This window comes from Dasypus novemcinctus, chromosome 21 (genome assembly GCF_030445035.2).
Source record: "Dasypus novemcinctus isolate mDasNov1 chromosome 21, mDasNov1.1.hap2, whole genome shotgun sequence".
NCBI lineage: Eukaryota > Metazoa > Chordata > Mammalia > Cingulata > Dasypodidae > Dasypus > Dasypus novemcinctus.
Genome location: NC_080693.1, coordinates 24,123,752 through 24,148,966, shown reverse-complemented (window position 1 = coordinate 24,148,966; position 25,215 = coordinate 24,123,752). Strand labels below are relative to the sequence as shown.

The 25,215-nt window shown below is 51.5% G+C and overlaps 1 protein-coding gene across 2 annotated transcripts in view; it reads right to left on the bottom strand.

Annotated features, from left to right (window-relative positions):
• PIK3R6 (phosphoinositide-3-kinase regulatory subunit 6) overlaps positions 1 to 25,215 on the bottom strand; it is a 58,137-nt gene that overhangs the window by 7,067 nt on the left and 25,855 nt on the right. Inside the window, exons 7-18 of one of the 2 annotated variants that reach the window (XM_058283494.1) lie at positions 24,988 to 25,057; positions 23,703 to 23,886; positions 18,215 to 18,380; positions 15,558 to 15,644; positions 14,145 to 14,568; positions 13,790 to 13,868; positions 13,433 to 13,555; positions 10,405 to 10,515; positions 6,720 to 6,810; positions 6,323 to 6,393; positions 5,822 to 5,912; positions 3,552 to 3,661 (exon numbers count right to left, since the gene is read on the bottom strand). In XM_058283494.1, coding sequence (XP_058139477.1) covers positions 3,552 to 3,661; positions 5,822 to 5,912; positions 6,323 to 6,393; positions 6,720 to 6,810; positions 10,405 to 10,515; positions 13,433 to 13,555; positions 13,790 to 13,868; positions 14,145 to 14,568; positions 15,558 to 15,644; positions 18,215 to 18,380; positions 23,703 to 23,886; positions 24,988 to 25,057 — 1,607 coding nt within the window. The remainder of the gene's footprint in view (positions 1 to 3,551; positions 3,662 to 5,821; positions 5,913 to 6,322; positions 6,394 to 6,719; positions 6,811 to 10,404; positions 10,516 to 13,432; positions 13,556 to 13,789; positions 13,869 to 14,144; positions 14,569 to 15,557; positions 15,645 to 18,214; positions 18,381 to 23,702; positions 23,887 to 24,987; positions 25,058 to 25,215) is intronic. The other variant, XM_058283495.1, reaches the window with a different exon arrangement.

Here is a 25,215-nt window from a genome sequence, read left to right as displayed (position 1 = left end):
TTCACAACATCCTTCATTAGTATGGTATATTTGTTACAATTGACATTCTGAAGCATTGCCACTAAGTGTGGATTATAGTTTACATTGTAGTTTATACCCTCCCGCATATTTTTGTAAGTTAACGACCAGATATATAATTCCTTGTATCTGTTGTTGCAAAAAGTCATTCAGGACAATTCCCAAGTTTGAAAAATGCCCACTAATCCACCTGTTTTTCCCTCTCCCTCCCCTCAGCACCTCCAGTGACCACTGCCTCCACATCAATGATTAAAATTCTTCCATTGCTAGAATCACAGTAAGTCTATAGTAACCAGTAAGTTTTCTCAAAGCCCTACATGACAATATTTGAGTACAGAGAAGAGAATAGAGAAATGGCAAGAGATAACTGATCATAGAAGAGGAAGGTCAAATATTAGGATAGAAACTCTGGAAAGGCTCATTAACTGCAGGCACCAGATTCCACAGATTGGGGGGGGGGGATGAAATGGAGGCTGAAATAGGTGAATTGGTGGAAAATTGAAAGTTGGAATGAATCTGAAGAAACCTCCTCCAAAGAGAACAGGAGAAGAAAGATTAGAAAATTAGAGTGATAGTCTAGGAAACCTGACATCTATTTTAATTAAGTTCCAGAAGGAGGTAGCAAAGAAATAAAGGGAAGTAAATTATTTTTTAAAATCAATTAGAAAATATACTTGAATCAAAATGTCCATCAGATGTCCAACATACTGAATAAAAAAGATCTCACCAAAGCATAATCCTGTGACATTTGAGAATCTTTGTATAAAACAGAACCTAAAGCTTCAGGATGTGGGGGGGGGGGCGGAGACAGACAGAGAGAGATAGAGACAGACATACAGACACCAGACATAGAAAGAAGGCATCATATTTCACAACAGCGATATTGAAAAGTAGTAGAAAATTCAGGTTCAAACAAAGCAGGATAGAAATTACAAAATCAAAATCATAGTGGGGATAAAGGTTTACTATCCAGAATATATAAAAAAATCATTCAACTTAACAACAAAAAGACAAACAACCCAATTTAAAAGTGGTCAAAAGACATCTCTCCAAAGAAGATGCAGAAATGGCCAGAAATCACATGAAAAGATACTCAGTGTCATTAGCCATCAGGAAAATGCAAATCAAAACCACAAGATACCATTGCACATCCATTAGAATGGCTGCTATTTAAAAAATGGAAAATAACAAGTGTTAGAGAGGACGTGGAGAAACTGGTAAAAAAAAAATCATAAACATTAAAAGACCAACTTAGAGAAGCATTCCTAATATATTGTCATATAAAATAAGGATACCACAATATTAATATGTGATAAGAATATGGACAGTAAATACACAAAGAACAATAATAAATATAATAAATTATTCAACCTCAATAATTGGCAATTAAAGAAGTACAAATAGAATGAAATTTTGACAATCATTCATAGATGAAAAAATTATCATTGTGTTTATTGTGCAGCAAAATGGGCACTCAAACACTATTATGAGAGTGGAACTTGGTACAGACTTTCTGAAGGGCAATTTGGCAAAACATATCAGAAGTCCTATAATACTCATGCCATGTGACTGAGCAATTTCACTTCCATGCATTTTTTAAAAGGAATAGCTATGATTTTAGGCAAATATTTTTCCTTAATATTCCTCACAGTGTTACCTAAATTAGTGAAAAATTAGAGCTCACTTAAATATACTATAAGTAATCAATTAATTATAGTCACATGTAGTCAGTATGTAATAAATATTTAATGAAATCTATTTAATTATACAAAAGCTACGTAATGACATTAACAAGTATTCATACTATTTTGTTAAAATACCACATTACAGACCAGTGTGTACCATAACTAGCAATTATGTAAAAATATGTAGAAAAAGAGGCTGGGTGTTCACACTTCAAAAAAATTAGTAGTTATTCTCTTTAGGCAATAGGACTACAAATGATTTTACATTTCTAGTTGTGCTTTTTTGTTTCCAAAACTAAATAAGGAGGGAAGTGGATCTGGCCCAACAGATAGAGCATCTGCCTGCCACAGAGGTGGTCCAGGGTTCAAACCCCGGGCTCCTGACTCATGTGGAGCTGGCCCGTGCGCAGTGCTGATGCGCGCAAGGAGTGCCGTGTCATGCAGGGGTGTCCCCTGCGTAGGGGAGCCCCACGCACCAGGAGTGCGCCCCGTAAGGAGAGCCGCCCAGCGCGAAAGAAAGTGCAGCCTGCCCAGGTGTGGTGCCACACACATGGAGAGCTGACGCAGCAAGATGATGCAACAACAAAAAAGAAGACGCAACAAAAAGAGACACAGATTCCCAGTACTGCTGACGAGAATCCAAGCGGACACAGAACAACACACAGCGAATGGACACACCAGACAAAGGGGTGGGGAGAGAGAGAAAAAAAAATCTAAAAAAAAAAAACTACAACAAACAGACTTTTTTTTTAGGTTAAAATGTTGCAGCAATTGCAGTGATGAACACACAACTCTGTGGTTATACCAAAAGTCACTTGATATACACTTTAGATGATTGTATGGTACATGAATATATCTCAATAAAATTGCTTTAAAAATGCACGTCAAACGGGAGGAAAAGGAAGCTATGAACAATATCAACGCAACACGCAGCCCATAACACGAGGGCTAAAGTGGCCACTGGTCTTGACAGCTTGGGGGTGACCTCGCCACAGGGAGGCGGGCTGAAGGCAGATGGTGGTGGGTAGGAGAGCCTTTGGTAAGGAACTGGATAATCTTCCAAGAAGCTTGACTGAGAAGGGAAGGAAGGAGATAAAGCGGTAGCTAGAGGGATCTTCGCGCTCTGCTAGAAAATTTTTTTTCAGGGTGTGAAAGACCTGAGCCAAGAGGAAGGAGCAGTACAGAGAGAGAGACCTGAAGAAAAGACCTGAAAGGAGATGGAGAAAGACCTGGGGGAGGAGGAAAGAGAAAAGTGCGGAGGGACAGGGAGGACTGCTGAGGAGGGCGGCTGAGCGTGGGCAGCGGCCCCCGAGGCCCCGTGGACTTTGTCCCAGGAGCACTCTGCCCCTGAGGTGCGGTCTGAGCAGGTGGCTGGAGGCAGAGCACAGGGACGCCAGTGAGAACAGGTTCAAGGGCAGGGGTAACCGCGGGGTCCAAGGCCACGCTGAGGTAGGGAAGGGAAGGCCCGCGAAGCTGTCATATGGGGAGATGAATGGGTCGTGTCTGGGAATACCAACAAGGGCAAAGGGCAGCAGCACAAGGAAGGCTGGGATATTAGACTGGCAGGCGGATGGCAGAACATGTGTGCGTTTGGTAGCTCCCTGGCTAACCTCTCAGGTCCTCTGGTAGGGGCAGGGCTTAAGCCTTCGACTGCCTTAATTATACCAGTCGGTGGTATTGCAAACGCACTGCTTGGAAAGCAGATTCTGAGTAAAGGCTCAGAAAGGTCCAGAAGTTGGCTGCCGTTCCCTGAACGCTCTCCCCCACAGGCTCCCAGCCACCTACCCTATCTGAGTAGCCTGCTTCCCAGCTCCCCGGTGCCCCCTCCCCATTACACCCAGTACTCACAGAGAAGGACCGCCCTGCCAGGTTGCAGGATTTGATGACCTCTGTCACGCTGACATTCAGGCATGTGTGGTCTCTAACCGGAGCAGGCGAGGGAGGGAGGTGGGTGGGCCCTGAGTTTAGGAAGAATGAGGTGGGGGTGGGGCGGGTTGGGACAGGCCTCCAGGGAAGGAGGGGAGTTTGACGCTCTAGGTCCTAAGAACACCTGCTGGAACCCATTTTGAGCCCCCATCTCAACCCCCTTCCGCCCTGCTTAGGCCCCACTTCCTGATGCCACTTGGTGCTGGCCAAGTGTCACTTCCTTCCCATTCCTCGGTTTCCCTTCCCTGGTGAATCCACAGAGTCTGCATCCTCAGGTATAGCAGCCACCACCAACCCAAGCCCACACCCCCTGCCCTTTCTTCACTGCCTTCTGACTTTAATAGGCGATAACGTGTCAAAATTATTACCGTCTGACGGCTCGCAGTCTAACCCTCTCCCTGCCGCCCACAGGGGCTCTTTCCTCTCTCTGCCTCAGAGGCGGTTTCTGGCACCACCCTACCAGTTCTGACCGGGTTCTGTGATGGGAAATTTGGAGGAGGCCCATGAGTTGCAGTGAGGGTGGGCCAGGGGAGAGTCTCGTGAAGGAAATAAAAGTAATACAACTTTTTTTTTTGAGGTACCAGGGCAGGGGTTGAACCAGGGACCTCCCGTGTGGGAAGCAGGTGCTTAACTCCTAGAGCCACATCCGCTCCCCCAATTTTAACAATAAGAGCTAACATTTATGTTTACTACGTGCACTTAAATTATTAGCTTTATCAATAAACTCCTTTTTCGAAATGAAAAAACAAGTAGAGAGACCACAGGTAATTTACCCAAGGTCACATGTTGTAAGTGGCAAAGCTGGGCCCTTCCAGACTGGTCCTAGAATCTGTACCTTGATCCGTGGCTCTATAACCACCTCTAGGTTACAAGCTGTTGCCAGAATTACACGCCTCCTTTGTGATGTTAAAGATCTACAAGTAAAGAATGTCTTGCTGTGATAGCATTTCATATGTCATCCACAAATTCTTCTTATCAGCTTGGAACTGATAAAGTCTATGACTATTTCTTGAGTTCCTTCTTTGTGCCAGATGCCAAGATAATTTAGGAGCCCATAAAGAGCACAAACACACGATAGACAGAGAGGTGTCCTAATGTGGGTACTAGCCAACTCCAAATGACAGAAGTATGTCTAGATGGACGAGAGAGGGATCACAGGATTCCAGCCGGGGTAATGGGTATTTTCATGCCGTACTTTTTCTGGAATACTCCATATTTATTTCTTCATATTTTAAAAGTTTTTTTTTTTTAGTGTCAAATAGCACTTCATTTATTCAGCCAATGTCATATCCTACTCTGTGCCAGGACATGTGCTGGGCACTGGGGATAGAGTGGTAGACAAGGTAGGCCCCTGCTTGGATGGGCTTTTTTCTGTTTGTGCCAAAACGATCTTCCATAGATGTTATACCCAGCATCTGTGCACAGCAGCCCTTAGGTGTGGCCCACTGAAATTTGGCTATTATAGCAGAGTCACAAGTGCGGGGCAGTAGTGAAGGGCACGGGCTGTCAGGCGGCCTGGGTTCAAATCCCAGCTCTGACTGTCACAATGTCACCTTGGGTAAATGATTCTCTTTGCCTCAGTTTCCCCTTCAGTAAAAGGTTGCTTATACGACTAAACCCTATCTCATAGGATTAAAAGGGTTCATATGCTTAAGTGCTTACAACACCGCCTGGCCTCTGGCAAACGTGTGCAGGAGCCAGGAACCCCTGTGACTAGCCTTCTCATTATTCCAGGAGACTGCCGGTCACAAATCCCAATGCCCCAGGGCCACGGCACATTTAGCCGGTTAGGACTAACGCTGACTTCTGTGAACTGGAGGGCACCTGCCCCATGGAACCACAGTCAAAATCAAAATTTTCCAAACACGATGCAACTAGCTCTACAGGCCCAATGCAGAGGCAGGGGCCAGCTGCAGCCCCTTCGGGCCCACGCACCTTTTAGCCTGGACCACTCAGGCTGCGGAGGCCCAGGCTTGCTCCTCACCAAGCCCTTCCTTTCGCCAGGTTTTGGGTCACTACGTGGGGGCAGACTGCGGGCTGGGACCGGGTTCCACCCCGGGCAGTTCTGGCACCCAGCCTCGAAGGCATGACCGCCTTCCGTGACCCCAGTGGCTCGACCCCTGCGCCCTCCCTCCTGCTGGCCCCGCCTTGTCCCTTCCCTGTCTCTCTGCCCTGCTCTTCCAACTCCTCACCTTCGGCGTCACTGCCCGGAATGGCCTTCAGGACCAGCCCAGTGGCCCGCAGGGAAACGGTGACCTCTCGCGCGCGGCGGCTGAGCAGGGCCTGGGGAGGGGTGCAGGAAGAGGTGGGGCTCCTCAGGACGAGGGTGTGCCCCCTCGCCTGCTTCCCGCCCCTGCCCTAAGTCCCTCATGGGTGTCCGGGGGCAACAAGGGACTAGCTGACAGCCGCTTCCACCTTCAGGCTCCCAGACCCAGTGGAATATTCCCCTAACACACTGAGTTCAAGCACCTGATCAGCTAAGGAAGAAGATAAGTTTCCAGCAAGAGGCCATCCTTCTCGCCCCTTAAATCGATCACCTCCTTTTTAAGGAGATTGACACGAGGTCAGGCTTAACTCTTCATCCTTGCTGGGAAACGCCGGGGGCAGCTTCGAGGAGAGTGGCAGAAATGTCCTGCCCCTGCTTCCACGGGCACCCTCCTGACCGCCCCGCGCACTCTGACCCCCACGCTGACCTTCTGGTAGCAGATGGTGAGCTCAGCCCCCGGGGTCTCAGCCACGCCTCTCTTCTTGGGTGACAAACCATCTGAGGGAAGAGGAGAAGAGGCCTAAGGTGTGACCAGGAGGCGCCTGCCCGCCCGCTGGCTCCCGCCTTGCTGAGGGCCACGGCTGAGCTGCTGGATTTTCCCGCCTCTCTCCCGGGATGGGAAGGCCGCACCTCTGAGGGGCCTTTCAGTCTGGACGGGCAGGGGGTCCCAGGGCGCCCAGGCACTGCAGCCCTGGTATTGGGCAGGGCGGTGCGATGGGGAAGGGGTGCTGCCTTTAGGTGAGGGCTGGGAGGACCTTGGGGAAAAGGAGGTTGGGGGAACCTGAGCCAAGATGAGCTTTGGAAGACGGGAGCCAGCTGCTCACCTTTGGGGAGTTTACAATCTTGGATCTTCACCTTCAGCTCAGTGAGGAAAACGTCCTCTGCAGGGTCTTGGCTCAGGTCACTGAAGAAGATCTGGAGGAAGGGGGAGGGAGACGGAGGGGAGTGAGGATGGGAGGGGGCGGGGAGGGAAGGGAGGGGGAGGGGAGAGAAGGGAGGGGTGGGGGAGGGAGAGGAGGAGAGGATGGGAGGGGAGAAGGGAAGGGGAGAAGGAGGGGGAGAAGGGAGGGGAGAGGGGAGGGAGACAGGGGAGGATAGGATGGGACGGGAGAAGGGAGGGGTGAAGGGAGGGAGAGGGAGGGGAGGGGGAGGGGAGAGAAGGGAGGGGAGGAGGGATCAAAGGGAGGAAGGAGGGGAGAAGAGAGGGGTGGGGGAGGGAGAGGGAGGGGGGAGGAGCTGTGGAGAAGGCTGACTCCTCAGGCCCGAGGCAGCTTCCACTCCCCCGTGCCGGCCCAAGGACACGGACAGCCAGGAGACTGCCCCGAAGCAGGGCAGGTGCCCCCAGCCCCATCTTGCCAACACTAGATTCTGAGCTGCCTCAAGTAATTACCTGGATCTGAATCTACCCATTTCTATAGTCATATAACATTTAAACGGTGGGAAAACTACTACTGACAACCCAAACTCCCTGTAGCCACTATCGTTCAAAGCAGTAGGTCAGCAGGGGACAACATTCACAGAAATGAGGGCAGACGGGTGTCATAAGATCTCCTGAAGATGGGGAGGGCCGAAAGGCAAGGGCCAGCGAGGAAACCTCACACAGCCCTCTACGGGAAACTGAGAAGCCGGAAACTGAGGGAAGCAAGACTCTGTGAGCTGATCTGCCCTCAGCGGGTCCCTGTGGAGATCTCCAGGGAGGAACGGCTCCTGAGGGGAAAGGGGCAGAGAAGCTGAGGCAAGGTGTGACAGGGAAGAGAAAGGGTGCCGGGCCAACGGGAAGGAGTTTTTGAGGACAAAAGGATTTCTGAGGACAGAGAAAGGAGAAAGAGAAGAGCAGCTCCTGAAAGCCGGGGACTAGCCTGGCACTGGCAGCTCGGCTGGGGGGTTCTCCTATTGGGCAGAAAAAGAATTTCCCAGAACGTCCACATCAGGCAAAGCCTGTGTGCCCACGAGGGGTCAAGACGAAAACAAGACCACTCCACAGCCGTGTCCAGACACGGATACTGTGCAGCCCTTTGACTGGATTCCTTCAGCGAGGCGTGGCCCAGGGTGGGTCTTGGTTTCCTCTTGCTGAAGCCCTTTATGAACAGCTGAGAGAAAAAGCTGCAGACAAGAAGACACAGGAAGAACGTGCCGAGACAGAGAAACCCTCGAAGCTGAGAGAGAGGTCCTGGGGGCCGGAGGCTGGAATCGGTGGAGCACAGAGGCCCGGGAAAAGGCCACCAAGAGGCCGGAAGAGACGAGGCCAGGAGGAGAGCGGAGAGACAGGCATGTCCTGATGGTCCACAGCGGAGCTCAGGGAGAAAGTGAGCCTGGAGGAGAAGGCAGAGACCGGCAGAGCCGCCACTGGGCCCTGCCCTGGGCCTCCTTGCCCACAGCTACAGCTTGGTGAGACGCATTTCTTTCTTTTTTTAAAAGATTTATTTAATTTCTCCTCTCCCACATTGCACTCGCTGTCAAGCTTTCTGTGTCTGTTCGTTGTGTGCTCTCTATGTCAGCTCATCTTTTTTTTTTTTTGGAGGATCTGGGAACCGAACCCAGAATCTCCCATGTGGGAGGGAGGTGCCCAATCATTTAAGCAGGACAATTCCAATATCCCCAAAATGCCCCATGTTACACCTATTCTTCCCTCTCCCTCCCCTCAGACCCTCTAGTGACCACTGTCTTTATATCACTGTTACAAATTCTTCCATTACTAGAATAACAATAAGTCTACTTTAGTCCATAGTTGCATTCTCCCCTTACGTGGGTTCATTCCTCGGTCTTGAGGATTTGGGGAGGGTGATGCCCGCTCTGCTTCCTATGGAGAGGGGGTTTAGAGCCCATGGGGCAGATGGAGGGAACTGTCTTGCTTACAATTATAGATACTTTCTGTTTTTTGGGGGATGGTTAAGTCACTTTGTAAGATTGTTGTCATTTTTAACTGAGAGTCATCACCGATATAAACTGAGAACCAGGAGTGGAGTTTTGCAAGTGAAAATACTAAAATGAAGGATTGGCTGAGTCCAAGTCGGGTGGAAAGCAGTGGGAATCCTTCCATCCCTGGTTGAAATTTGGAAATCTCAGCCGTTTAAACTGCTACCTGCTTTACCTCGGGGCTCAGACCATGTGCCCACTGAGGCTGGCGCTTCAAGGGATTGGGCAGAGTGAAGCCAAGGTGTAGGAGTGTGTTGGCCATTTCCAGTAAGGACCACTAAGAAAGAGAAATTGGCCAGGAGACACTGGCCCATCTTAGAGCAGAGAGGGAAGACACCTTCCAAGAGAGTTCTTTCTGTCTGTATCAGCCAAAAGAGCCAGATAATCTTGGGAACCAAAGGATTTAAAAAGCTGAATTTTCCCCCAGTGAATGCTAGCAAAGGTATAGAGCTTGAAAACAAAATAGGAAATAAGAGTGAGACCTGGAGAAAGTCTGATCCTCGGGCTCTCCCCTCCCAAGCCCCACTGCTGTGCACACCCTCCACCAGAAAACAAAGGGAAACGTCACAGACTTAAAGGCTGTTTAGCTTATAAAGATGGGAGGGCCAAGGAGGGAGGGGGTGGCTGAAGGGCTCAGGACCAGGAGGAGGTGGTGCAGATGGTCAATGGCATAGAAGAAGGGGTTTGTCCTGAACTGGAAGAGGTCCACTGGAGTGGAGTTTGTGGAGATGGGAAGGATGGGGAGGTATTTCCAGGCATGGACAAGAAGTCTGAGAGGACCTGACAGCCTCAATACTTTTGCCAGTGGAGGAGGTAGAAAGCGATTTGCTGAAAGCCAGGGGCTTGAGGAAGGTCGAGAAGGTTGGAACAGCTGTTATTCCAGAGGCAGAGGGAGCCAAGGGAGCGTGGTGGGCCCAGCTGAGCGCCACAAATGGGTAGAGAGGTCAAGTCACAGGGCTTTGGATTTGTTTTCCAGATGGTGCTCAGAAGCCCAAACGTAAGAAAAGGTAAGGCATGCCATGGCACTGCTCTGGGCTGGGTTTTGCTGGGAGGGGAGACAGTAGGGAAGGGATGCAAAGGAATTGAGGGTTGAGGTGGGAGAGTGGTTCAAATGAGAAACTGGGCAGGAAAGGAAAAAGGTGGCAGGTGGCGGATATGGTGAGGAACTGGAAAGACCTAAAGTTCTCCACGAGGGTGAAGAGGGGTGTGGTGGAGAGCAGGTGAGAGAGCCTTGTGGGGTGGGAGTTTGTGTTCAGAGACTGGAAAAATGGAGCTTAAGATTTCTGAAGTAAAGAAACTCCTGGTGAAACGTCCATACCAGCCAGTCCTGATTCCCAGCCCTCCACAGCAGCCCGTTTCAAGGGGCCGAGGGCCAAGGCAAACCCTTCCACATGAAGATCTACTTTGGCATGGATTTGAGTCTTACAATTATCTGATTAATCCAGGAAATAAGAAGATAAAGCTAACAACCAAGAGTATTTTTATTTGCACCCTGGGACCTCATGTTTCCCCAGAGCCAGGGCATTTGGGCGATGGAGTCCTGGGGTTCAGCAGACTGACACAGTGTGCCTGGAGCCCGGGTGGGAAGCTCACCTTGACTGTGTAGATCTGGAAATAGATGGGTTGGGTGCCCATGCGAACATAGTAGGTGATGACATCCAGGATGAAGGGGTCCACATTCTGGGATGTGTCCAGGGAGAGAGGCTGTGAGGGAGAAGGGGATGCCTTTAGCCACTCCTCCTCCACTATTTGGTGCCATATTTCCTAACAGAGAAACTCCAAAAGTGTCACCTACCCTGTGTGACGCATTAATCCAACTGGTCCTTCAACACACTCCACACATTCCCTACCATTCCTAATCCAGAGTGGAAATCAGGGGCCCTGACTCAGTTCAGATCCACAAAGCCACACTGAATACCTCTATGGGTAAGGCACTGTAGACGCTTGGGGGAGACAAGATGCTTGAGAGTATAACGAATGATGAATGAGCCTGGCCTGGGTCCTGCGTGTGGATTAGCCACCCACTAGCCAGGTGACCTTGGAAAATGACTCAACTCTTTGAAGCCTGAGTTTCCATCTAGGTGGGAAATGAGAGGTTGAACCAGATAATCTGAAGTTTCTTTCAGCTCTGGTGGGCTCTGAATCTATGCCGTGTTATTGGGAAAGGACAAGTGCCATGTCCTCCAGGCATCCCAACCCCATATGAATATAAAGCATAATGATTCGGGAGTGGTGTAGCTCAGTGGTTGAAAGCCTGCTTCCCATGTAGGAGGACTGGGTTCAATCCCCAGTAGCTCCTGAAAAATAAATAAATAAAAATTAAAAAATTTTAAAGCATAATGATTTTGTTTAAAAAACGAATACAACACAACTTTATAGAATCATAGCTCCAGAGTTTGAAAGAAGCTTAGCATTCATCTCATCCAACTCATAACTAATCCTATAAATCTTCTGTAACTCTCACCTCTGGTCTATTGAAATATTGCTCCCTTCAAATAGGTCACACTGAAGAACTACAAGCTCATTCTAAAAATGCTATCATTGCTTATAGTGTTTCCCATCTTTTCTTGTGGAAAATGCTTTTAGAGTAAGTGTAAGGGCCACACAAATTGTTAATTGTAATGGAAGGGGGAATGGGAAGAAACTAAAGTCCTGTATGTGTCCTACCAAGGAATAAACTACCAACAATGGAATACAGTGAGGGCTGCATCAGATTTTCCTCCTGTAATAGCCTCTAGGTTTTAGGAAAAAGTATTTTAATACCCAGCCAAACTGTCTTTTGCATATATACAAAGACACTTCACAGAAAAGCAATAACACAGAAAACATGCCCCCAAAATACCTTTATATGAAAGAAAAATATAAGGCATATCCCAGTCAATCCAGCAAGAAAATTGAAAGTTCAGTAAGGTGGAAAGTTGAAAAATAAATATGTAAAAATCAATAGCTTCCTTTCATACTAGCAATAACTGCTAACCAGATATAATGGGGAAAATACCATTCATAACAGCCAGAAAAAAAATTAAACATGAGGAATGAGTTTAGAAATAAATGGGCAAAAGCTGCATTATGAAAACTGCAACCATACCGAGGAATACACAAGACTTTAATAAATAAAGAGCTATACCATGCTTGAGAGGGGGAAACAATCCACCAAAGATACTACAGTTATCCCTTCCACACGGGGACTTTCCCCATTGCGGTTTCGATATATCACAGGACAGCATAAGAAAGGAAGTGGGAGTTTTTTTGGAGTTTTGCGGAAGCCGCAGACAACATGCGAAGGCTAGCAGATAACACAGAAGAAATTTAGAAACTCAGAAATGCATAAAATATATGTAGAATATTGTATAACACTTAACTAAAATTTTACAATAAGGCACTGTACAGACCCCATAAAAGAAAAAGAACAAATTTCAGAATTCTCTGGTATGAAGGGAGTGTAAAATAATTTTTATGTGGATTTTCTAGATTGCGGGGGCACTGTACTCCTAACCCCCAAGATGTGGAAGGGATAACTGTAATTCTCCTAATTTCAGTCAAAATCCCAATGGGATTTAAAAAACAACTTGACAATGAAATTCTCAAGCTTTTCTGGAAAGATAAATAAACAAGCACAGCCTGGGAAGTTTTCAAAAAGAAGAGTAATAGGACAGGCTTACCCTGCCAGAAATTAAAATATAAAAGTGTTATTTTGTACAGGAATGAAGAGATCAATGAGAAAGAACAGGTACCCAGAAATAAACTCAAGCAGATGTAAGAATTTAGTAAGTGATAAAAGTGGTATTTCAAATTGATGGGGCAAGATGGTCTATGCAATAAATAGCTTTCGGGCAACTGGCTAAACATTTGGGAAAAAAAATAGAATTACATACTTCAAGCTAAACACTAAAATTAACTGCAGATGGGTTAACTGCTGAAATGTAAAAGATCGAAACAATGAAAGTGCTAGGATAAAATATCAATGACTGTTTATTTAATGTTGGCGTGGGAAGGCCTTCAAAGCAGGACTCCAAAGGCAAAAACCACAAAGAAGAGTATAAACACTTGAAGCCTCTCTAACTCAACAAACACTACTGACGATACTGGAAGACAAAGGCGCAAAGTGGAAAAAATGTCCACACTACATAATAAAGGAAAGGGTAAGATTCTGTTAACATATAAACGACCTTCTCACATCCGTATGAAGTGAGCTCCTCCCACCCAGCCAGGAGCAGAGGGTGGCAGCATGGTCTGTGGTTAGAACAGGCTCTAGAGTCCTGTAAATAGTTAGAACAGCACCGGGCACATAGTGAGTGCTCAGGAAACCTTAGCTATTATAATCATGGAAAATGAGCCTAGGAAATTCACAAAAGAAGAAACAGAATTGGCCCACAAATGTATGAAAGAATATTTGACTTCATCCTTTCCGCGGGGGTGCCGTCCAAAGTGGGGGCCCTGCACGGGGAGGGAAGGAAGTCAAAACCCCTATCCGGCTATGGCTCCCCTTCGGAATCCCACCCCTGCTCCCGCTGGAGTTGCCGGAACCGACTCTGGAGGTCGAGGGTCAAGGGTCAAGGGCGGGCCCTGGGCCGCCGCGCCTGCGCAGACCGCGCCTCCGCCCGCCGGGGTCCTTCCCTACCATGGCCGCCAGCTTGTGGATGGCGGGGCAGAGGGTGTTGACGATGCTCTCGTACCACGGGTCCGCGCGGCCCAGGAACGCCGCCAGCTCTCCCAGCTCGGGCTGCCCGGATGCCGAGGGCCCCTGGGGGGCAGAAGCAGAACGGGGAGACCCTCAGGCCCCCTCTCAGGCACCCCCTGCCTGGCTGGCGGGTCCCGGGACCCACGGCCTCGGCTCCAGGCCTGGGCAAACTAGCCGCGCGGGGGCGCCACGTGCCTTAACCTCTGGGGCCCCGACTTCGGCACCTGCGGGGGCGCCCCGCGCAGCCCCGGCCCCCGTCCCCGCGCTCCCCTGCCCCCACTCCCCCTGCCCGTTCACCTCGGGCGCCAGCACGCGGATGTAGTAGAACTGCAGGCTGAGCCGCGGCGTAAGGCAAAACTTCTGGGTCTCCCGTTTCCTGGCAACGGGCAGCAAAGCAGCGGGGTAAGCGCAGGGGTTTGAGCTTTAAACAGACTTGGCTCCACCTCGCGGCTCTGCCCCTTATTAGCTCTTGACTTTGGGCTTCTCTGACCCTCTGTTTCCTCGTCTATGAAATGGGCGCAGTAATATCTGCCTGGCAGGTGAGGAGGCTCAACGACGGGCCCTGCACACAGTCGGGACGTGCGGCCATCCCAGCCCGGCCTCCCGATCCCCTCTTTCCATCCCTGGATCGGTCGGCGCCTCGGGGCCCTACCTGAGGCTGTGGTAGGCCTGGGCCAGGCGCCCCAGCATCCTGTCGTCCCCCAGCACCAGCACGCGGGCCGTGTGGAGCCGGGAGACCCCCGGCAGCAGGTCCCCGTCCCCCGCGGGGCCGCCGGTCCGCCGGTGCAGCCCCGGGGCGCCGTCCCAGCCGCCGGGCAGCAGCAGGTCGGGGGGCCACGCCCGCTTCTTGATGCCGCCTTTGCGCTGCAGCCCCGCGCGCTCCATCTCGGGGCTGCCGGGGGCAGGCGGCTCGTCGGCCCCCGGCGGCAGGTCGCGCTCGATGCCGCTGTCCGTGGACAGCACTGACACCCGGGCCAGCTCCCGGCCCTGCGGGAGGCCCTGCAGGTCGAGGGCCTCCAGGTCGGCGCTGAGGCGCATCTGGGATCGTGGGCGGAGGAAGAGAACCAGCTCCTTCCCTGGGGTGCGGGGAACGAGGGCATGGTCAGGGCAGCGGGGGTCCCTGAGGCTGACAGAGCCGCCCCCCCAAAAGCCTGCAGCTCCATGTTTCCCAGCCATCGTTCAGCTACCAGAAGCCCCCCAAGATGCTCCTCAAAAGACACAAAGGTCCTGTGGTCACAAGCTTTGAGGACCCCGCACATTCCTGCCACCTCTTGTCGAGGCCCCTTAGCAAACAGATTAAAGGCCCTGAGAAGTCCTGCAGTAAAGCAATCTGTTTAGCCTAGTATTTCTCACATGTAGCCAACCCTAGAGCCTTCTTTTTCACGAACACTTACCAATCCTCCCAGGCTGGGACACAGATTCCAGCCTATTAGCTCTGGGAAAGACTATCTATTCCCTCTGCTTTTTTTTTTTTTCAGGAGATGGGGAAGGATGAAGTTAGGGACCTCATACATAGGAAGCAGGCGCTCAACCACTGAGCTTCACCAGCTCCCTCCTGCCTTTTATGACCAGCGAGGAACCTGAAGCCCAGAGAGAAAGCTGAGTTCATGTAAGGTCACCCAGCAAAGGAAAGGAAGTGGCAGAACTTGAACCCAGTTCCCCTGTCCAGCTCTTCTCACTACAGCCTACCTGGATCCCTCTCTCCCTTGAGCAGGGCACAGTGGGACAGGGAACGCCAGTGCTGAGGGGGAGTGTCGGGGGAGCGGGTCTCTCTGGAAGGCCGCCTCTGGCTCTGGGAACCGTAATTTTTTCTGGGTCTGCCTCTTTCTTGGGGTCACTGTCTTGCGTCAGTTTGAGTGCCACGTGGCACTCTCCAGGCACACAAGCCAGTGGCTATTGCATGACACTCTTCTGACAGAGAAAATGCCTCCTTCCAGACATGGGGCCAGCTCAGGGAAGAAGGGGTGAGGCACACACACACAGGCCACCATTTCCAGCATCATCGTCATCGTCGCCCCCCCCCCCAACCCCAGGAGCCTCTCCTGCAGAGGTCAAAGGCACTTACAGAGCTGCTCCTCGTCTGCCCACAGGTGGAAGGTGATGTGGGGGCTGGGCAGGGGGATGCTCGGCGGCCGGTCTGCGAGGGAGTCACCTGAAGAAAGGAGCAGGCTGTGGAGACGAGGGAGCAGAGGACTGTGGGGTCCTCCTCTGCCTGCACCACCTTCCACACGCCTAGAGCAGGTGACAGACCCCTGCCCTCTTAGACCTGGTCTTGTGGAGCGTTCCCTTCCAACGGGCCTCCTTTCCTTTCTGTCTCGGCCCCCACCAGTCCTTCCAGAGCCGGCCACTGCAGCTGTCCCCTCCCTGCCCAAGAAATCTCAGCAGCTCCATTAACTACAAACTCCTTAGCCCAGCGCGTAGGACCCTTTGCAAACCAGCTTGCACTGTCATTTCCAACCTCTTCCCCCAGTGCTGGTCCCTGCTGCCCCCCAACCCTGTACTGCAGTCACGCTGGTTTTCCTGGGGGTCCCTAAATGCTCTGTTACATGCACACAGGAGGAAAAGGCCCCTGTTTATCTGAGGGCCTCTTCCAGTACGGTGCCCACATGACACCCAGTTAGCGTTTGCTCCTGCCAGTGCTGCCGAAGAGAACTCAGCGGCAAAGCGCCCAGGGCAGCGGGAGCCCTGGCAGCCCAGGCCAGGGTGGGGCGCGGGAGTCCGCCTCCTTCTGGAAGCCTTCCGGACCCCCAGCCACAGTGGTCTCTCCCGCCGGGGCAGACCTTATTGTCTGCACCCTGGGCGCTCCATGTCACATGTAGGCTTAGGAGTTGACTTTTGTATCCTGTTTAACTTCTGCACGGAAATAGCGCCATCCCTAGTGAGGCTGCAGGCTTCTTTTGATGTTTACTGAACACCTGCTCCAGGCACTTTTTCTCCTCGACTCACCTCGCACATGCTATAATCATCTCACTGGATCCCGCCAGCCACCCTGGGCGGCAGGTGCTGTTATTATCATCAGTTGACAGTGGAGGAACCAGGGGCACAGAGAGGTTAAGCAACTGACCCAAGGTCAGGCAGTAAATGTCAGCCAGAATTTAAGCCAAGGCAGCCTGGCTCCAGAGTCCCTGTTCTTAGCCACGACACCTGTTCTTAACTATCCATGCTGCCCCCTGTAGCAGCAGAGGCTCGAGAGGTGTGCTCGCTTGTCGTTAAGATGCACAGGGCAAGTCCAGGTGGGAGACAGGTGACACTGGATGTGACTTGGGATGGTGGGGGCAGGGGTGACCCAGACTAGGTCTCGTCTACACCGTGCAGAGTTACTGCTGGTATTAGCAAAGTGGTGCCCACGGGAGCAGAAGCCAGATTTGCTCAGGGTCTGTCCAGCTCCAGGAGGAGAGAAGCTTCTTGAAGAACCATTTCCAGGGGGTGACCAGGAGCAGTTGAGAATATTCAGACAAAACAAGAGCACAGGAAGCTGAGAAGATGGAGGCAGTCTTCAGGCAGGGGTGGCCCTGCCTACCTCTCCCTGACTCCTACAGCCTCTGCTGCCCCTGGGAAGAGGACGGCTGGGCTGCCGAGCTCAACACCTGCCAGCGGCTTCTGGCCTTAGCCCGGTGTCACGGAACTGGGGCTGCGCGGTCAGTCCCTGTGTTCTGGGACACGCCGTCTGACAAATTCCATGGGTGCTTTGGGCGACCATGAAAACGGACTCAAATTGGAGCCATCCTGTAATAGCCAGAAAATAGAGATTCTGGGACACTTTTCGCAGCTCTTTAGGATATCCCAGGCCACAGGGGGGCCTCACTTCCCATCAAGGTGGCACAAGCTTATGAAAAGATAGCAGGAAAGGAATTGTGCTGCATAAAAATCAATGAGACCAAATATAAATGATGTTGACTCATCTGCTATCTTAGATGACCCTTAGAGAATCAGAACCTGTGGCAGTGGTTGAGAACTGACTGGCCCACCTGGGCTTGAATTTTGACTCTGCCACTTACTAGCTGGGTGATCCTGGGCAAGATGTTTAACCTCTTCAACTTGGTTTTCTCATCTATAAAATGGGGACAACAGTGGTTTCTGTCTCATAAGTCTACTGTGAGGATTAATTGACTTAATAGATGAAATATACTTTTTCTACGTCTAAAGCGCTTAGCACAGCACCTTGCGGAATGGAAGGGGCTCTACAGGTGTTTGCAGTTGGTACCCAAAAGGAGAAAAAATGTAGCCTTATTGCGCTAGGCATGCCCTTGCCTTTCTGCAGTCCTCCCTACTTGTAACCAAAGGTGTGAGATTTTGGTGGAGTCAGGCAATGTGCTGACCTGACTTGGATCTGGACTCCTTGACACTTTTTTCCCCCCCCAGGAAGTACCAGGGATCTAATCCAGGACCTCGTAAATGGGAAGCAGGCGCTCAACCACTTGAACTACATGGCTCCCCACTCCTGGACTTTCGGAAACTGCCCTCCCCCTCCTGGCAGCCTCCGCCTCCTCGCAGCCTCCCTCTCCTGCCAGCCTCCTTAGCCCCAGGACCGCCAAGTCCCTGGGCTGCGCTCTCAGTCTCCCCACTTCCCTAGGAGCCGCGGAGCCCCGCACCCTGCTCAGCCCGGCCCTGCAGCCTGCGCTGCTCTCTGGCGCCCCCTGCGGGTCTGCGGGCCGCAGCCCCCACCGCCCCGCCCGACGATCAGCGCGGCCCCCCACCCCCGCGCGTCCGCGAGCCGCTTACCGCCGCAGCGACCCCTGGCGGCCGCCGCCGGCCCCAGCAGCGAGCCGTAGACCTCCTCCAGCCTCTCCACGTGTCCCGCGCGGCTGGGGCTGGGCTCGCCAGCCATCTGCTCCACGGCTGCCACCACGGCGTGGAAATACCGCTCCAGGGCGCTGCGGGGGCTGGCCTGTCGGGGAGGGGCGTCAGAGCCTGGGTCCCGGCCCAGCGTCCACCCACCCCAGCACCTACGCCAAGTCTGCAGAGACATGGACCGCGGAGAGTGGCACCTCCCCGCTGCCAGCTGTTATCTAATGCTGCCTACAACTGGCGGTCCCCTCTGCCCCTCAAGGCCTGCCAGCCTGGTGTTGGGAGACAGCTAGTGCCTTGCAATGTCTAGAACCCGGAGGGGCAGAGCCGGCCGCTGACCTCTGCCCTCCTTTGAGCATGAGGTGACATTTATGTTCTGGCCCCACTAGAATGTCAACTCTGGGAAGGCACGGTTGTTGTTTTTTGTTTGTTTGTTTTCTGGCTTTGTTGATAGCGGCATCCTTGGCGCTTAGAAGAGTTCCTGGCACATAGTAGGTACTCAATAAATATTTGTTGAAAGAGTATTTCCTAAGCTTCTGTTACTCCTATACTACCTTGTCATACCAAATGTTCTATTATTTGCTCGACAGTTTTCTTTAAATCAGCTCACTTTTTTTTCCCCTCAAAATTATTTCAAAAGGCAACTTTATATTGCCACTCTAAATAAAAAAAGCAGTGTCACTCCTCATACATAGAAAATAATGAAAAAATATGTATAATGATCACAAAGCGCTATCAGTAAATTCTAGCTAGGGACTTTTGCTCACCAAGGCTTTGAGTTTGCAGCTCCCTTTCTCTTTTTAGAAAGGGAGGTTAGTAAGTGTTAGAGAGGGTAGGGACACAGCACCAAGCAGAGCCTTTCTTAATGGAAGCAGAAGGTTTGGAAGGAAATGGAAAAGAAACAAGTTTCTCACCACGTCCCTCGATGCTCTTCAGCACACGGCCTCCCGCCTCCAGCGGCACAGCTGGCCTCCTGCCGCCTGCCGTCGGTCGGGTTCTCTGTCTCCTCTCTTCCCCACCCACCACCGATGAATTCCATCTCAGGGACCAAAACAAGCCGTGTGGCCCAGCACACTGGGCTCGCCCTAACCTCAGCTCTGTGCTAAGGGTTTGCTGGGGGTGAGGATGGGGGGGCCCCAGCTCCCTGGGCCAAGGGGCAGTGGGTCATTCTGATAGGCAGGGGTCAAATAAATATTTGCCGAACAAGCAAACGAGCAAACAGAAACAATTAGATGGGTATGGAATCTGAGCTGGGTGGGGCCATAGAGAGCATCTCATCTCGTTGCTTCCTTTTATAAATTCATTAATTAACAAATATACATGAGCCCTCACTAGGCACCAGGTACTTTGGGACAGCCATGAACCAAACAGACAAAAACTGTCTTCTTGGGCCTTACATGATAGTGTGTTTGTCTGCGTGTGTAGGGGCACAAAGTAATTAAAATGTATAGAATGATCGATAGCAATAAGTGCTGAAGAGAAAAATAAAGCAGGGAAGGAGGGTATGAAATTTGGGGGAGGGGTTGAAATTTTAGGTAATGTGGTCAGGGAAGCCTCAGTGAAAAGGGGACTTTTAAGTACAGGCTTGAAGGTAATGAAGGAGTGAGCCATGTGGATATCTGGGAGAAGGATACTTCAAGCATAGGAAACAGCCAGTGCAAAGGCCCTGGGGTGAGAGCACGTATGGCATGTTTGAGAAACAATAAGGAGATCAGTGTAGGTGGAGCAGAGAGAATGAGAGGGAGAGTCTAGAGGAGATGGTCAAGAGTGGCAGGTCATGAGAGTCTCATAGGCCATTGTAATGGCATTGGCTTTGACTTCTAGTGAGACGGTGAAGAGGATGTTTCCCTAACCCCCATCTCCAGGACAATGGCACTCATCACTCCTGGGAGTGTTGGCAGCTGACAGCTTTCAGCAGAGGCCCCCTCCAAAACTGTCCTCAGCTGAAGATAGCCACGTCTCCTGAGCAGGTCCCCTTCCCAGGGACAGCCCTCAACTAACGACTAGTTGATGTGGAGGTGTAAAGACCTGCCCTTCCCATTCTAACGTCGTCAGCTTTGAAGCTGCCACATCTCCAGAGTTTCCCACGGAACCAGCCAACTACCTTACAGCCCAGTTTCTCCCTCCTGCCCAGGCATGCAGACTTTCAAATGCCACACGTGTTGATCCTGAGAGGCCTTCCCAATTAGTTCCCACCCACGAATCTCCAGACCAGAATGGCATTCCCAGGGAACCCAACTGGTGACAGATGAGGAGCCACAGGGGTGCTTGAACAGAGAAGCGCATGATCTGACTCATACTTTAGTGGCTGCAGAATTGAGAAAAGGAAGATGGGAAGGGGCAAGAGCAGAAGCAGGGGGGCAGGAGGCTCTTGCAATAAGCCAGACAAGAGATGGCAGTGGCTTAGACCAGAGTGGTGGCAACTGAAATGGGGAGAAGTGGTTGGCGTCTGCCTTTATTTCGAAGGTGGAACCAATGGGAAGGAGTCAATGGCCAGAAGCTGGTAAGGGAAAAGGTATTTCTGAAGCTCCATGGAATGACTGAGGAAAAGAGGAAAATTCAACCCGAGAAGCTGTGGCTGATTGAAAGTCACTGCTGCCAACCCCCTGGAGATCTGGCTTTCAAGGACATGTCTCCTGAATCCTTCCTTGGCCTCTTTCCAATATCTGTTTGGAAAACCCTGGCTTCAAGGCTTAGCAAAGAAGCCTCCCCTGGTCCTGCCCCACATGGGGCAGCCCAACTTGGAGACACTTACATCTCTAGCACCCAAACTATGGTACAGAGGGCCAGGGAGATGGACTGTCCAAGCTGACCTCCCAGCCTGGGGGCCATGTCAGCTGGACTCATGGAGACCAACCTACTCCCACTTGGGCCTCAGATCTGGCCCTGAGCAGACAGGTGAGGGCTGGTGGGCAAGCAGGGCCTGTCCCCACTCTTCTGACCGGCTGAACCACTTCTCCCAGATTCCACTTGATCTCCACTAGACAAGGTAGGACTGGGAGTGGCACCCCAAATCTGCCTCGAGGGACAGAAATCCAGATGAGGGCTCCAGTGGACTGGGGAAAGGTGGGGAGTGGTGGGTAACGTGAGCTAGAGTGCTCCAGGCACGCAAGCGGGGTGGAAGGCGTGCCAGGAACGCTCGAATGCTCCTCTACTGCTAAGCTTCTAAGGTCTCCAATTTATGATCAGTGATGCATCCCCTATATCTTTCCCTGCTTGCCCTTCTACACTGTCCCCCCAATTCTTTATACACAAAGATTGAGACTCAGAACAGGGGGCTCTGGAGAAAGTGAGGTAATTGGCCTGGGGTAGGGGTAGGCATGGCATTTTGATTACACCTAAACAATACAGCTTTTACTTTCAGTATTTCTTTTTTCCATGGTAATGTTTTCAAAAGACCTGTTACTTTACCCAGCTCTGAACCCCACCCCATTCCTGACCTGGTGCCTCTCAGACCTACTCTGTTCCTGACCCTAACCTCAGACCTAACCTATCCCTGAATTCCAGCTGTCTCCAACTTGAGGATGGAGTGACTTGGGATGTTTCCCACATCATGCAGTAACAAAAATCGATGTTCTTATGCTTTACTTGGTTGTGTCAAAATAGCGCCATCAACATGCTCTGCTTTATGAGCCAGAAATGATCATCAGAGTTTACTGAGGAAGAGGAGGGGCTGCTGGGTCAGCAGGCAAATGCTGGGTCACCTTCCCAAGGGCCATGGCCACGGAGAGAGAACAATATCCCACATTGGAGAGGTGTCTGCTAAAACCAAGATGGCGCCCTAGGTATGAGCTCTTGAGGGCTAGGAGCACACTCCACAGTGCATTTGTGTGCTGGGAATCCCCTCGAAGGGAGTGGTACAAAAGGAGGGGAAGTAAAGGATGTGAGGTTGGGGCAGTGAGTCAAGAACCTTCAACAGGAAAGCGGACTTGGCTCAACTGATAGAGCATCTGCCTACCACATAGGAGGTCCAGGTTCAAACCCAGGGCCGCCTGGCCTGTGTGGAACTGGCCCACGCAGAGAACTGATGCGCGCAAGGAGTGCCCTGCCACGCAGGGTGTCCCCCGTGTATGGGAGCCCCACATGCAAGGAGGGTGCCCAGCAAGGAGAGATGCCCAGCGCGAAAAAAAGTGCAGCCTGCCCAGGAGTGGCGCTGCACACACGGAGAGCTGACAGAACAAGATGACGCAACCAAAAGAAACACAGATTCCCGGTGCTGCTGACAAGAATACAAGCAGACACAGAAGAACACACAGCGAATGCACACAGAGAGCAGACAACGGGGGCGGGGGAGGAGAGAAGGAAAAAAAAGAACTTTCAACAGATCCTCCAAGCCGATGGGGCAACCCCAAAGGAGCAGTATTCTAAAGAAGCTTCTTGGGAAAAGGAATGATAGAAATCCACAAACGTGGTTTAGGGAGAGACAACTGCACACAAAAGGCACCCGAACCACCGAAGGAAGGATTCAAGATGTTGGATCCGGGATGTGGAGAATTCCAGGTAGGAAAGGGACAGGAAAAAAAGGAAAAATGCATCCGATGCGTTTTGATGGGCAAAGCAGGGTCCATGGTCTGGAAAAAAGGCCTGCCTCTCCCCTCCCTGGGGCAAGTCAAGGAGGGGTAGATAGCAGAGTTCTCCAGGTGCCCTCTCCTGGGCACTGCCCCCTCCTGCAGTGGCCGCTCCACAGCTCGGAACCTCAGCCATGCTCCAACCCAGACTTCCAGAAATCGCCACCCCACAAAATGTCACCCCCACCTCGGTGTGTGCTCACTGCCCAAGCACCTGGGGTCCAACCCGCGGCAAGAGAATCTCCAGCCTACTGGATCTCTTGGACCTTTTACAGGGGCTGAGGCTGAGCCAAAAGCTAGGAAATGAGTGGGCGGGGATATAAAACTGGACACAGAGTTTGCTATTTTAGTTTGTGAAAAAGAAGGAAGAGGGGCTGGAAGGCAACTGTTGAACATAAGCTTGACGTCAGAGAGATCTGGGTTCAAATCCTTGTAGTCACGTTGGTCCATGTGACCATTAGTCAGTTATTAACTTCTCTGTGCCTTAGTTTCCCCATCTCTACATGGAGGATCATTGTATCCATTTCACAGATGGCTGAGACTTTTGAGAACAGGATACATGTAAAGAGTTGAACATGGGGTTGGAACACCAAAGACATTCAATAAACAGTAGCAGTTGTGATTATCCTTGTCATCATTATTAAGGATAAATGTTGGTTGCTGGTGTGTTTGGTTAGAGGGTTTAGGGGTGGTTTTAATGTCCTTTGGTTCATTTGTGTTTTTTTTCTCTCCAGATTTTCCTTAGTGAATGTGTATTGACTTTTAAGCAAAGGTGATACGAAAAGGAGAAGGGAGAGAAGAGGAGAGCAAGCCCAGGGCAGGGGTCCAGGCTGGAATGGGGGCCCAGCAGTTACCTGCAGCTTCCGGTGCAGCGTGCCGGCTTGGCAGGTGTCCCCCAGAGCAGCCTGCAGGGTGTGGGAGACCACGTGGCGCATGCAGGCCTCCGGCGTCTGCTGCTCCTGGGCCGCCTGGATCTCCAGCAGCAGGGCACTGCACACGGAGGGGGACACCAGCTCAGGATCCACGAAGAGGAGCACTCTGAGGGCAGGGTGGGGTGGGGAACAGGACTGATGCAGATGGCTGCTGGGAGAAGGTTACTGCATGGGCACCCTCAGAGCCCTGCAGCCTTCCAAGTTATCTAGTTCCACCTAAAACAGGAACCTCAAATTCAAAAGCCTATAGGAGAGTTACGATAGGGAATGGTGGGGACTGTGGCAGATAAGAGCAGGCAACGCCCTTCCAGATGGGCAGCTGGTGCTCAGCTGTGGTCCAAAGTCTTCTCACAGGAAAGAGGACCCAACCCTGGGTCTAGGTAAGTTCCTGCCCTTCTCTGAAAGGATGTGTTCACTCTCCCGCAGTGTCCTGGCCCAGTGACTGGGTCACCCTCTAGGAGTGACCTGAAATCCTTCCTCGTGAAACTGGAGCCCTGTGAGTCCCATCTTCTCTAGCACCCTTATCCCACTAGAACACCGACCTTAGACCTCCTTTCCTCCTCCTCCAACTGTGTCACCCCAACCTCTCAAAGTTAGTTTTTCTCCAATCCTAATTTCTCTGGGCCACCTTCACCTCCCTGCACCCTTCATGGACACAGGGTGCCAAGCCTTAAGCTCAGGCCGGGACTTTTGAGGCCAAGTCAGCAGATGGACCTGCAGAGGAGGGAGGTCTGTGCCCCCACACCCCACCCACCCATCTCCCCCAGGTGAACAGTCTTATCTGAAGGGCTTGGCACACACAGATGAAAGACCTTTTCTCATCAGATTGAGGCTTGGAACCCCCTCCAATGTACATAGTCTGAGCTCCTTCTAGAATATTCCGGTTGGTTTGATGTGCAACAAGGCCAAGCTGGAGGATAAACATCAGAACTCCAGAGCGGTCCCGGGGCCACGGCCACCTGCCTCTGAGCAGGTCAGCTCCGAATCTAGCCAGGAAACAGCTCGACCCTGCTTTCAGAGGTCTCCAGAAAAGGAGATGTCCCATCCGCCCTTGAAAAGGCATTCCACTTTTGGACGAATGTCAGGATGGACCTCCTACCAGGGGTCCTATCTACATAGCCTTCTATGTGTTCTGCTGTCAGGGAGGAGTCCCACGGTCCCCAGCACCTCGAGGGGCTGCAGGCAGCAGCTTTCCCCGGGCACTCACCTCTCCTGGTACGGATACAGGTCACTCATCAAGTTCTGTTCAGCAATGACCGTCCTTTGGTACAATGTCCCTGCAAAGCAAACCACCTTAGCCAACCAGCCCCCGAGCCTCTGGCTCCCACTCCCCACCTTCCCACACAAGATGCTAAGACTTTTTGAGCTCGCCTGTACCACAGAACAAAAGGCAGCATCTTGGGTGGCGCTGGAGTTGTAGCGTGGGAGACAAAGA